At 44.7% G+C, this 13,356-nt stretch overlaps 1 protein-coding gene across 14 annotated transcripts in view; it reads left to right on the forward strand.

Moving 5' to 3' along the window:
• LOC122683788 overlaps positions 1 to 13,356 on the forward strand; it is a 267,413-nt gene that overhangs the window by 72,471 nt on the left and 181,586 nt on the right. The window contains exon 4 of one of the 14 annotated variants that reach the window (XM_043887629.1): positions 10,545 to 10,981. The exons of the other annotated variants lie outside the window; for them this stretch is intronic. Within the exon in view, the coding sequence (XP_043743564.1) occupies positions 10,545 to 10,792 (248 nt within the window). The 3' untranslated portion in view covers positions 10,793 to 10,981. Of the gene's footprint in view, positions 1 to 10,544; positions 10,982 to 13,356 lie in introns of those variants that run through there. 14 annotated transcript variants of the gene reach the window in all.

Here is a 13,356-nt window from a genome sequence, read left to right on the forward strand (position 1 = left end):
GCTCCGTAAGCTCACACTCTCAACGGGAATACAAGGAGTCCTGGAATCAGACACAGGGCGGCCTTATTCTTCCCTCATCAGCCAGATGTTTGGCCCAGCCTGGAGAGCACAGATCCCATAAACCCCACAGGCCCGACTGGAGGTAAATCCAACCCCGCCCCTCAGGGGCCCCCGTCACGCTGCCCTGTGGCCCCAACAGCTCCGACTGAAACTCACGACTGAGTTAGTTGCACATTCGTGCCTGCCTGACTCTTTTCAACCCCAAGGCCTGCAGCCCGCCAGGCTCCTCTGTCCATGGAATTCTCCAGGCGAGAATACTGGAGTGGGTTGCCATTCCCTTCTCCAGGGGATCTTCCTAACCTAGGGATCAAACCTGAGTCTCATGCTTTGCAGGCAGATTCTTTACCGTTAAGGTGTGGCTGCCATGGTCTTTTTTAAAAATGCAAATCTTTCAGAGAGAAAACATTCATTAAGAAAAGGATACTGTATGTGTTCTTTGGAGAAATGTTCCTTTAGATCTTCTGCCCATTTTTGCTTGTTTTTTCTGTGATAGGAATGAACTTATGTATGTATGTGTATAACTGAGTCACTTTGCTGTATGCCTGAAACTAACCCAACACTGTAAATCAACTAATGCTCCAATAAAATTTAAAATAAAGTAATATTAGGGAAAAAAGAAAAAGGGTTAGTGTAGTAGACTTAACCTATCACACTGCTCTCCCACCAAAGCCCTTGAGCTTGAAGCAGAGAGTGGAAAGAAAGGACAGGGACTGTGGCTGAGAGAGAAAGACGTGTTAGGAGGTCTGGAGCCAGAGGAGAAGAGTGACAGTTGAGGCCTCTTGCTAGATTTCTGGGGAGAGGAAGATGGAATAGAAAGGGGAGTTTTAGAATGAAAGAAGGGAGCTGAAGAAAGCGGGCAGGGACATTGAAGAAATAGTCCATGAGTTAATTTCATGCTACCTTCTACCTGAGCTCCTTGACTTCTGAGCTAAATTTTTAGTTTCTCACCCCTTCCAACTTCCCCGACACTTACTGCGGGATTGACAGAAAGAGGACAAGCTCCTGAACTGTCCAAGTCTGGATTTTCTTCTTGGCCGTTGGAGATAACTATACTCACCTTTACTTGTTCAGTTCAGTTCAGTTCAGTCGCTCAGTCGTGTCCGACTCTGCGACCTCATGAACCGCAGAACCCCAGGCCCCCCGGTGCGTCATCAACTCCCGGAGTCCACACAAACCCATGTCCATTGAGTCGGTGATGCTGTCCAACCATCTCATCCTCTGTCATCCCTTTCTCCTCCTGCCCTCAATCTTTCCCAGCATCAGGGACTTTTCAAATAAGTCAGGTCTTCGCATCAGGTGGCCAAAGTATTGGAGTTTCAGCTTCAACATCAGTCCTTCCAATGCACACCCAAGACTTATCTCCTTTAGGGTGGACTGGTTGGATCTTCTTGCAGTCCAAGGGACTCTCAAGAGTCTTCTCCAACACCATAGTTCAAAAGCATCAATTCTTTGGCGCTCAGCTTTCTTTATAGTACAACTCTCACATCCATACATGACCACTGGGAAAACCAGAGCCTTGACTAGATGGACCTTTGTTGGCAAAGTAATGTCTCTGCTTTTTAATATGCATCTGAGTTAAATTCATCCATTCCAGTCCATCTTAGTTCACTGATTCCTAGAATGTCAGTGTTCACTCTTGCCATCTCCTGTTTGACCACTTCCAATTTGCCTTGATTCATGAACCTAACATTCCAGGTTCCTATGCAGTATTGCTCTTTATGGCATCGAACCCTGCTTCCATCACCAGTCCCATTCATAACTGTGTGTTGTTTTTGCTTTGGCTCCATCCCTTCATTCTTTCTGAAGTTATTTCTCCACTGATCTCCACTAGCATATTGGGCACCTACTGACCTGGGGAGTTCATCTTTCAGTGTCCTATCTTTTTGCCTTTTCATACTGTTCATGGGCTTCTCAAGGCAAGAATACTGAAGTGGTCTGCCATTCCCTGCTCCGGTGGACTACATTCTGTCAGACCTCTCCACTGCGACCTGGCCGTCTTGGGTGGCCCCACACGGCATGGCTTAGTTTCATTGAGTTAGACAAGGCTGTGGTCATGGAAGGAACGAAACACAGTCTCTGTAAGGAAATACTCTGTCAGTGTTTTTTTTTTTTTGGTTGTGCTGCACAGCATACAAGATCTTAGTTCCCTGGCCAAGGATCAAACTTGTGCCCCAGCAGTGGAAACGCAAAGTCTTAACCACTGGACCGGCAGGGCAGTCCCAATACTAGCCTATTGATTGCATAAAAGATTAGATGTATACCTTCATGCCTTCTATGGGGTGGTACATAAATGGTAAAACTGCCACAGTTGCTGGGAGCTGAGGGTTCTGGTGAGAACGCAAGGCCAGGAGGACGTCTCAGCCTGTGCGCCACGTTTCACTTGTGTCAGATGTTGCCATCGGCTGAAAGTAGGGAAGAGGGGCTAGATTGGCTTCTGAGATCTTCAGAGAGGTAGCCTAACTATTTTTATTTGCAGGGCAGGTAGGCTACATGTAGATCCAGGCTCTAAGTACTCAAGAATATTTTTTTAAAGCTAAAATAGACAAGCAGTGTACAAACAGCACTTTCAGTGATTTACACCCAAACAAATAATTTCGGAAAACCACAATCTACCAAAAGTATAAAAAGTAAACCATGTAAAAATGCAAAATGTTTCTCCATGGAACAAACAGGATGTTTGTCTTCCTATGTGCAGACAGGCCTTTCCCATCCCAGGGCCCAGATGCTCTTCCCTGCTCGGTCTTCATGGAGTGAAACAAGGGTCAAAACATGTATGAATCCACCCCTTCTGTATCTAGGACACCTTGTAGCAAACACATAGAAAATGGTGGGACAACCTATGTAAATAAGGATTGCGGGGTGAAGAGGAACAAGGGTAAGACGATAAGAACATGTCTGAGATAGACTTGGCAAAGACATTTGAGCTTTGAAGTTCTGCACAGTTTCTGAAGGTGGACTACAGGTTTGGCTTTGAGCTTTGTGGTGGTCAAAGCAAAGAGGGAAATAAGGGCCACAAGACGACTCATGCTGTCCATCATTAGACCACGTCAGCATGCTTAGGAGAAGCAGGGGACTTACTGGAACTGAGGCTAGGCTGGTTTCTACCCTAGGTTTTCATGGAGGAAACATGGTATGATGGTTGAAGACTTCCTTACCCCAGCACTGCTGTACATGGAGCAGTGCGTTCATGTTGATATTTGGCAGAAAACAGCAAAGTTCTGTAAAGCAGTTATCCTTAATTATGGAAATAACTTTATCTGCAATAAAGATTAAGGAAAAAAAAACCCTCCATTGAGGCAGTTGCCATGTAAGCACGGCCCATCCTGTAAAAACGATTATCCAGGAACCCCAAACACTCTGGTCCACACTGTCAGCTTTCTTATGGTCAGATTTTACCCCAAAGTAAGTAGACTTTAGAAAATGTGGAGCTGTCACTTGCAAGTTGTGTCCAGTGGGATAATAATATTGTTGTTTTGTTGTTGTTTAGTCGCTAAGTTGTGTCCAACTCTTTTACCACCCCATGAACTATATAGCCCACCAGGCTCCTCTGTCCATGATAATAATATGCAAGATGTGAAAAAAAGGTGAAACCAAGATAAACAGGCTGTTTTTGTAAACCACAAACCCTCTCGGAGCCTTCACGCGCTGCTCTACTTATACCTCTATGGTTTGTAGTCTCTCCCAAACCTGTGTACTGGCTTAACTCCATGCTGTCTGTAGGATCTTGGGGATCTGGAGGAGGGGGAGGACTGACAGAACCAAAGACCCCGAAGCCCCAAAGCTGGGGATGTAGAGTTCTGTTCCCAGCTGCACCTTGGCCTCGAAAACACTTTTGAAAGAGACGCTGGTGGAGTGTCATCTTCGATGGTGCTCTTCTGAAGCAGTGTTTCCTGGATTAGCTATAATTTTCCTGGAGAATATAAATTAATAACATAAAAAAGTGTATAATTGCTTTAACAGTAAATGTGCAGTGAAGCTCCACCTAAAATGATGTTGCATCTGTCCAGTGGTGAGCCTGCCTGTCACCACAGGGAATCCAGCTTTGCCCTGGAGATGTGGACTGCCACCTGTCCTTCCACTGACCCTCTGTGCATCTGGAGTGTCATCCCTGAGATGTGATGAGAAGTGGGCCAAGAGAAGTCAGTGGTTATTCTGTGGCCTGGCCCTCAACCACCACCATGGTCCTCTATTTGATGTGCCGGCTAAGGGCTGACCCTCTCATCCGGGCCCTCCACTGAGCACAGGGTGGGGTTTGGAGAGAGGTCCAAGGACCCTTTTGGATATGAGCTGGAAGAAAGTGAACATTATTCCTAATTTCTGAAACTTACCAGTAGGTCCACTTCTTTTTTCTGCTTTGTTTATGTACTTTTTGGTCTTCTCGAGGGGAGGTTTCCAGATGGGATCCTTCAGGTTGTATGAAAGTGGATCAGGTTCATAGCCTATCAGATCATCAGCAATTCCCCCAGTTTTGTGGCCAAATGTTTGGAAATGTTTGCTTTCCGAAGGCAGCCATTCATTTATCTCTTTCTACAGCAAACATATATTCAGTGCTGGCCATATGCAAAACAAGAGGGAACAGACACACACAAATATATACAAAAGTCATCTGAAAGTTACATAAATCTCTGTATAAATAGCATAAACCAGATTTCCAGCCGAAAATGGCAAGCATCATGGGTTGGACAAAGGACATGTATACAACAAACTCTATTCTTTTAGTAAAATGGTTTTTAAACAGTTTACAGTCAATGATTGTTGCTTACCAAAACAAGTCTGATCACTAAATATGGGCATCACAGTTTGGGACAGAGGGATGTGGATGAAGTTTTGACTTTGTGATTTTGAATGTCCTCCCTCGGCTCTGATCACAGGTCTTTATCTGTCCTCTTCCTTAATACCACTGCTCAAGACCGAGACCTTTAATATACTAGCGTGATCCCATTCTGCAGGCATTTACTAGCAGTAGTGTCTTAACATCTTCATGTTGGAGAAACTTTCATCTGATCTCCTCCAAAGGCCTTCTGAAACCCACCTTATGTACAAAAACTTTCCCTTGGGAAGTTTTCTCTTTAACTATCTGCCAAGCAGAACTCTAAAAAGAAAACAAAACACCTCCTTCTCTAAGAATTATGGTTAAGAGAGGTCCTGCTGCAGATCGTTTCCAAGTGAGGTGATGTACTGTGTTCATCAGCCATCTGAACCGTCTGTGGTTTGGTTGGTAGGAAATGCACAAACAGTGGGAGAAAATCCCCAGGGTGGTTAAAAGCCAGTGAAGAGAAATTTCTTTTACAGTCCCGTTATTCATAAAAAATTGATAATGTTAGACATGAAATTCTTTCTATATGTTAGGTCAAAGATCAAAAGGAGCTGTTATCTGAATTCGGAGAAAGATCAATGACACAATATTAAGGGAGGTTGCCATTCTGGAATGCGGACAATCTTCATTAGATTACAATAAAAAGTCATATATAAATGAAAACTGTGTCCTTCTGACTTGCCCCAAAGACTTGAATGAACCAAGGAGACCTTCTTTCCAGCACATGGATGTATCTACAAGGAGTATTCATGGATTTGTCAATTGTAATTTCTGGAAGTTAGCACCTGTTTAGGAGGATCTCCTGAGAGACAGTGGAGAAGTAATGTTAGTGGATTAATCCGTTAGCATCCTGTTTATACTTTCTCATACGTCTGACTTTCCCCTTAACTGAGCTGCTGTGTTGTCCTGAAAGTCATAGTTCTGTGGCCTAAATGTCTTGTGCTGGCCCTCACTGAGAGGGAAGATATTTCCGGCTAAAGAGCATGGTCAAAGAGAAGTTAAGAAGCTAGTGACATTCACCTCCAACATTATCCAATCAGTATTTACTGAGCAACTCCTATGTGCCAGGTGTGGGGTGTGTGTATTCCAGCCTCAGAAGAGCTAGGCAGAACACCACAGATAAATCTCCCCAGTTGCTATTTGATCTCTTTTCCTAGCATTGCACATCAGTATTTCACAGCTTGTGAATAGCATTTGCTCTTCAAGTATACCTCTTTCTTCCTCCGAAACTCTGAATTTCACACTGGCATGAAGCAATGCTATAGGAGAACCAAACCATCCTGGTCCTAGAACCCTGTGAAATCTGGCTTCAGCCTTTCCATCTTTTCAAGATGCAATTGTTTTCTTCTAAGAAAACAAGGGAGCAAGCTTCTTGTCTTCTTTTCTGTGGGTGAGAGTAGGTTATGACTCTAGAATGTTGTCCTGATCCAGCAAGTTTTGCAATGCAATGACTTCATCTATGAACTCAGATTCTGTGGTCTTAAAAAGGCATAGAAGATTAATTGGAGGGGTTATTTGGAACAATTGATACTACTTTATCTTATTTGATATGTCTTTGGTTCTTAACTTGTTGAGTTAAAGATGTTTGCTTCCTAATTGATTACTTAAAAATGATTCTTGGATGTGTGTCGGCACTGGGTATTTTTTATTTAAAAAATACAGATTTTTAATTCCAAAAAATGCAGAAAGGAGAAAATTAAAATAGCCTATGATCAGATATTTAAACATTCAATGTGGATATATAGCTCTATTTATTTATAAATGAGGGTTCATATTGTACAAACCATTTGTAACCAGTGTTTTTCACTTCATATATCAAGAACATTTTCATGTTGTTTCATATTTTTCTCTATCATCATTTTAATATTTGCATGGTTATTCCCTCTGTATAATGCCATAATATATTAAACCAATTCTTCATTGTTTGGACAGTGAGGCTATTTCCAACTTTTTGCTTTTATAAACAGTGCTTCACTGGATATCCAAATACATGTATCTTTGGCCATGATGATTTTCCTTAGGGATAAATGCTTAGAAGTAGATTAGCCATATTAAAGTTTATGCATATTTTAAAAATTATTAATAGGCTTTGCAATATTGCTTTCCTAAAAGGTTTTATCAGTTTACCCTCCTATGAATGGTGTATGAGGTTCTTTACCTGTCTGTCCTCTTATCAGTAAGTATAAAATTTTTTGACACATATTTGATAGTTTGATAGGAAAAGAATGTTAACTGACTTTTCATTGTGTGTCCTCAATTATTAGTAGTAGTGCAGATTTTATGTTTATTAGCCACTTGTATTTCTTCTTTTGTGAATTGCTTATTTATGTCCTTTGCTAATTTTTTTTTAAAGTTTGGTTTTTCTTCAAGTACTTTTTATATGTTAGGATAGTAAATATTTACTGTTATTAATATTGTAAGTATTTTCTCCCCCAACATAATTTAAGATTATTTTTTGTTGTTGTTTTACAAATATATTCTTCAGTTTTGTGCAGTTAAGCCCATCAGTCTTTCCCTCTGTGGTTTCTGCCTTTATCATATACTTAGCTTTTAGCCTTTATTTTAAACACTATAATTGCAATGCATGCATGCTCCTTATGAAGGCCCCAAATGATGGATATGAGTGTAAAGAGTTCTGTCTCCTGCTCTTGGTTCCTGTACCCCAAAGTAACTACTGTTAGCCATTTGGATGCCCTTGGTCTTTATAAAACAGAAGTAGTTGATCTTCGGTCAGTGGGATGACCATTTTCACTTGTTTATGCTGTGACAGTACATTGAGCTGGTGGTAGTGGTGTCAGCCCCCCATCCTCTGCGTGGCATTCTCTTTCTTTAGGCTCCAGGACTGGTGTAGTCTGCATGTGTTTATGGCTGGGGGGTTCTGAGACTCTTGGTTCCTGCTTGGGACCCTGTGAGTAGCAAGGACAGAGTCTGGGGTGGAATTAGATTGGACAGTCTAGTGCTGTCTCCTCTGGGGCATGAGATCTGGAGTCAGATGCTTTTGTGGGGGTCAGGCCTTCTTAAAGGGGACACTCCCAAGGGGCCCCTCGATGCTCTTGACTTCTGGGAACCACAGCTCCAGAGTCCCGTGCCCGAAGTCACCTGGTCCATTGAACCCAGGACTCAAGACTCGGTCCTCTTCCATGAGGCTTTTAGGCTATGCTGTTATAATGGATCCATCTTGAACTTTTATCAATCCGTTCAATAGAGGGAACTGAACACTCTGAAAATTTCTGATTCTTGTTTTTAGAAGGTTAAAATAAAATAACGTTTTTTAAAACCATAGTTAAAAGAAGCCAGCCTCTATGCTTCACACCAAATTCCCAAGAACACAATTACACACTCTACAGAATCACGCAGGGAGGAGAAAAGCCCCTGCCTGAGTCAAGAATTTGGATTGGATGAATATAGGTTTCATTCACAGAACATTTTGATGTCTGATTTTTGTCCCTGTTCAGTAGTCTTCGAAAATATACAGGTTAAACTCAGGTTCAGACTAGTCTGTTATTTTTTTTTTCCTGGGGAAAAACACTTTGGTTTGTTTCATTGCTTGATAACAAAATTAACACTTGGGTCCAGCTCAGGGTTTGGGTAGCAGGGAGTGGGTTGGTTGTCTGGGTCCCAGATTGACATCTCATTGTGAGGGTTAGGGTTAGGGTCTCATGCTCTTGATGGGAACTGAATTTCTTCTGTTCCAGAGGAGAACTGCTCATCTATTAGCCAGCTGCCGTCACAGCTCCCAAGAGCTGGTTGGGATTCCCTGGGAAGGCTGCCTCACCTCGTGGCCAGGCAGTGAATGGGGTTCCATGCGGTGGGTGGAGCTGGGCCCAGCAGATAGGTGTGGGCGTGGGGAGCCTCTTTGGGGAGTTTCTCCTCCACTTGTGGACCTGGGCTGCCCAGAGAGGAACCCCACGTGCCACTGGTCTTTCCTCTTGCCTGACCTATTTCTTCCCCAAATCCTCTCATAATAGTTGAATCCATCAGCAGATGTTTGGGAGCAATTGATATGCAATACACAACACTGGGCTGAGGGTATGTGTTTGCAGAGCAGAGCAGTATGACCCAGAAGTTTCTCATCTCGAAGAATCCCCACTGTCTTGTCCCCCTGGGTGAGTTCTGGCAAGCGACTTATTTTCTGCCAGCTCCCCTTTCTCCTCTTTGGGATGGGGATAAAGAGATGATAACTTGCAGGGTGGCCGAGAGCGTCTATGTGTTAGTCGCTCAGTCGTGTCCGACTCTTTGTGACCCCGGGGACTGTAGCCCGACAGGCTCCTCTGTCCGTGGAATTTCCCAGGCAAGAATACTGGAGTGGGTTGCCATTCCCTTCTTCAGGGGATCTTCCCGACCCAGCGATCAAACCCAGGTCTCCTGCATTACAGGTGGATCTATAGGAATCTGCATATAATGGGTTTCCTAGCACAGTGCCTGGGATATGGTAATGTAGTTTGCTCCTTTTAAGAGTTTTGTGGGGGAAACACAGCACATATACATGACCTGTGACCTGAAAGTGTCAAGGAGGTGTGAGAACCAGTAAACAGTGCAGACAGGTAAATGTTGCAGGAATTCGAAGCAGGAGGGTATCCCCAAGGACTGGGGAGAGAAGAGCTGGTGTCCTGGAGGTTTAAACTGAGCTTTGAAGGAGATTTCTGTGGAAAGGAAGCTGAAGGCAAAGTAAATTTGATGTGTTCTGCCCAGAACCCAGATCTGTCCATCGCTTCTCCACTGCCTTTGTTTTAGATGTTAAGGGCAAGGGCCCTGAACAAAGCCATGTGGAGCGAGAGGCATTTTCCTCCCTTGTATTTTATCCATCAGGATTGTTGTTGGTTATTGTGCTTTCAGTTGCAAGTGATGGAAAACTCTATTCAAACGGCTTAAACAGAAAATCAGAAGAAAACAACAATAGCAGAATCCTAACAGCAGCAGAGCAGAGGATGCATTGACTTTACTCTTGAACAAACCTTCCCCGTGGTGATTCTTGGCCTTTCTAGGCCTATGTGCTCCCAGCTTGACATCCAACAGACAGAAAGCATCTCCCTTCCCCCGAGGCCACATCAGGTCTCACTGCGTAGTCTGTGGTCGTGGGTCTGCCCTCCAGCCAATCACTGTGGCCCAGGTTCTGTGTATTTATTTTGTCATGCTGCCTGCTCATCAGAGGAGCCTTCAGAGTGATGTGGCCTTGGCGACATCTTACTGGAAGGAGCGGGAGTGGCTCTTGAGAAGACAAAAGCATCAGTGCCCACTCGATGCTGGAGGGAGGTCTATACACTCTCTGTGGTCATTTTGTCCACAAGATCTGGAGAGGCACAGTAGAGTCACCACCTTCAAGAGTCAAAGCTTATCCAGTGGCAGCAAAAGAAGTAGGAATTCAGCTGTGGCTGCCCATGTCCCTAGGAGCAGAAGGAACTTGAGGGCCCCATGTATGGTCCTGGCTCATGGCATGGTGGGGCCCATCCAAGACGGGCCTGGAGAGCTGCCTATCCTAGGGCACTGGCCCATGGTACTGGTGACTGCTGCATCTCTGGAGGCCGTGAGGGCAGACAGGGGAAGGGGAAGAGGGCAGGGATCAGAGTGCATTGTGCAGGCTGGCCTTGGGTCCAGGGCTCAGAGTGGGGAGGAGAGACCTCGTGCCTTAGTCCCTTATCACTCCTGCTATGCTTCTTCTCCCTGGCAGGGAGCTGGGCTGATTTCCCTTCTCATGTGACAACCCGGGTGCTGGGTATTCTGGAGGCGGTCTACTCTACGGCTGCCTGGAGGAAGGGGAAGAAGAAACAGCCTGTGCCCCGCGTGGAATCTTCTGGGGATTGGTGGAGAATGACCTCCAGGCTCCCTCACCCCTTGGCCTCTGGGAGTGCTCAGAGCCCACCTGGCCTGTTTGCACCTGACATCTCCGGTTGCATCCCTCAGATTTGTGTGCAGTGATGTATGAAGTGGGTGCTCCAATGGAAGGCATTCAGGGATGGGAAGCAGCCCTGAAACCAAGCAAGAGGGTTTGCTATTCCCATCTCTAAGAATTTTCCACAGTGTGTTGTGATGCACACAGTCAAAGGCTTTAATGTAGTCAATGAAGCAGAAGTAGATGTTTTTTTGGAATTCTCTTGCTTTCTGTATGATCCAACGGATATTGGCAATTTGACTCCAGTTCCTCTGCCTTTTCTAAATCCAGCTTGAACATCTGGAAGTTCACAATTCACAAACCATTGAAACCTGGCTTGGAGAACTTTGAGCATTACTTTGCTAACATGTGAAATGAGTGCAATTGTGCAGTAGTTTGAACATTCTTGGCATTGCCCTTCTTTGGGATTGGAATGAAAACTGACCTTTTCCAGTTCTGTGGTCGCTGCTGAGTTTTCCAAATTTGCTGGCATACTGAGTGTAGCACTTTCCCAGCATCATCTTTTAGTATTTGAAATAGCTCAACTGGAATTCCTTGTAGTGATGCTTCCTAAGACCCACTTGACTTTGCACTCCAAGATGTCTGGCCCTAGGTGAGTGATCTCACCGTCATGGTTATTTGGGTCATTAAGATTTTTTTTGTATAGTTCTTCTGTGTATTCTTGCCACCTCTTCTTGGATCTTCTGCTTGGATCTTCCCAACCTAGGGATCAAACCCATGTCTCTTGAGTCTCCAACATTGACAGGCAGAAACTTATATGGAGGTGTAACATATATAAATGTATATATATGTATATATATATATATATAAATATATGTTACATATATAAAATATAAAAGTGTAATAGTTATATTATCTATTACTATATGTATTTATATTTATATATATGATAGAAAATATATAAAGTATAAAATGGGGCTTCCCTGGTGGCTCAGCGATAAAGAATCCACCTGCAGTGCAGGGGACTGGGTTTGATCCTGGGTTGGGAAGATCCCCTGGAGAAGGAAATGACTACCCACTCCAGTATTCTTGCCTGGAAAATCCAATGGACAGAGGAACCTGGTGGGCTACAGTCCACGGGATCGCCAAGGGTCAGACATGACTGAGTGATTATATCACAAGTGCCAAAGTATAAAATACAAATCACTCAGAATCCTATCCCCAGAGAAAATCATCGTTTTGTTTATCTTGGGAGTATCAGTCTCTCAATACCCCTTTCTCCATCTCAGTGACCCAAATTTCTACCTCTTTCTTTAATATCCAGATGAGGTCACTCCAGCCCCTCTCTCTTTTGAGTTCAGAAATTTCATCTTTTTTTTTTTTGGCCTCATTGCCTGGCTTGCAGAATCTCAGATCCCTGACCAGGCATCAGACTGGGGCCCCAGCTGTGAAGGTCCCAAGTCCTAACCACTGGACCACCAGGGAATTAGCAAATATTGTCTCCTTTACATTGTAACTTGTCACTTCTTGCCTTGAGCCCATTCGTCCATGTGTCCATTCCCATGCTTTTTACCACGTTCCTGTTAGATCAGGAGTGTGTTGGAGGCTCTTAAGATGCACTGGTGATCAAAATACCAGCCCAGGTGGGATGCATGAGACAAGTGCTCGAGCCTGGTGCACTGGGAAGACCCAGAGGAATCGGGTGGAGAGGGAGGTGGGAGGGGGGATCGGGATGGGGAATACGTGTAAATCTATGGCTGATTCATATCAATGTATGACAAAACCCACTGGAAAAAAAATAAATAAATAAAGGGGAAAAAAAAAAAAAAGAAAAGAAAAAAGATGCACTGGTGATCAAAATAGCTAAGATGCCTGTCTGGTGGAGCTTATGCATCCGTGGGGTTCAGGCTGTAAACAGTCAGCTAACAACTAAACCAATGATGTCCTCTACTAAAGGTGGCTAAGTGCCATGGAAAGGGGAGAGGCTGGGGCAGGATAGGGGGACGGGAACGAGGGTGGGGGTAACTGTTGGCAGTAGCACCCGAGGTAAGGCCTTGCTGGGGAGTGGGCACAGGAGTAGGGGGTCTGGGGGAAAAGTGTCCCAGGTAGAGGGAAAAGCCAGTGGGAAATCTGTAAGTTGGGGAAATGCCTGGGATGTTCTAGGGTGAGAAGGGAGGCTGGGATGGAGGGAGCCAGGTGAGCAGTGATGGGCTGCAGGTGGGAAGAGGTGGGCTTGCAGGGGGCCCACACCGTGGGAGTCCTGGAGGCTGTGAGAACAGTGGGATCTAATGAGACAAAAGGGAGCTGTTCAGCGACCCTCTCCTGCTGCCTCGGCACCCCGCATGCTGGGCAGGGCTGCGCCCAGGCTGATAAAGGGTGTAGGCGCTAAGTGAATTTTACCACCATTTAAGTAAAACACGGCTGTGTGCGGGATGGCTGTGTGAATGCACAGATAGGTATCTGGAAGAATAAAAATGGACTGAAGCATCCACAGTGCTGGGGATGGAGCAGGAGTCGGTGCAAGCAAGGGGTGAGGGCAGAAGAGATTATTGCTCTGTCGAGGCTGGTTTCTGCAGGATCTCACAGCCCCTGTAGCCACTACTTGACTTCTCTTCACCTCCTCACTTCTGCTTTCTGACTGCCTTTTCCC

The sequence above is a fragment of the Cervus elaphus genome, chromosome 25 (assembly GCF_910594005.1).
Source record: "Cervus elaphus chromosome 25, mCerEla1.1, whole genome shotgun sequence".
In the NCBI taxonomy this organism is placed as follows: domain Eukaryota; kingdom Metazoa; phylum Chordata; class Mammalia; order Artiodactyla; family Cervidae; genus Cervus; species Cervus elaphus.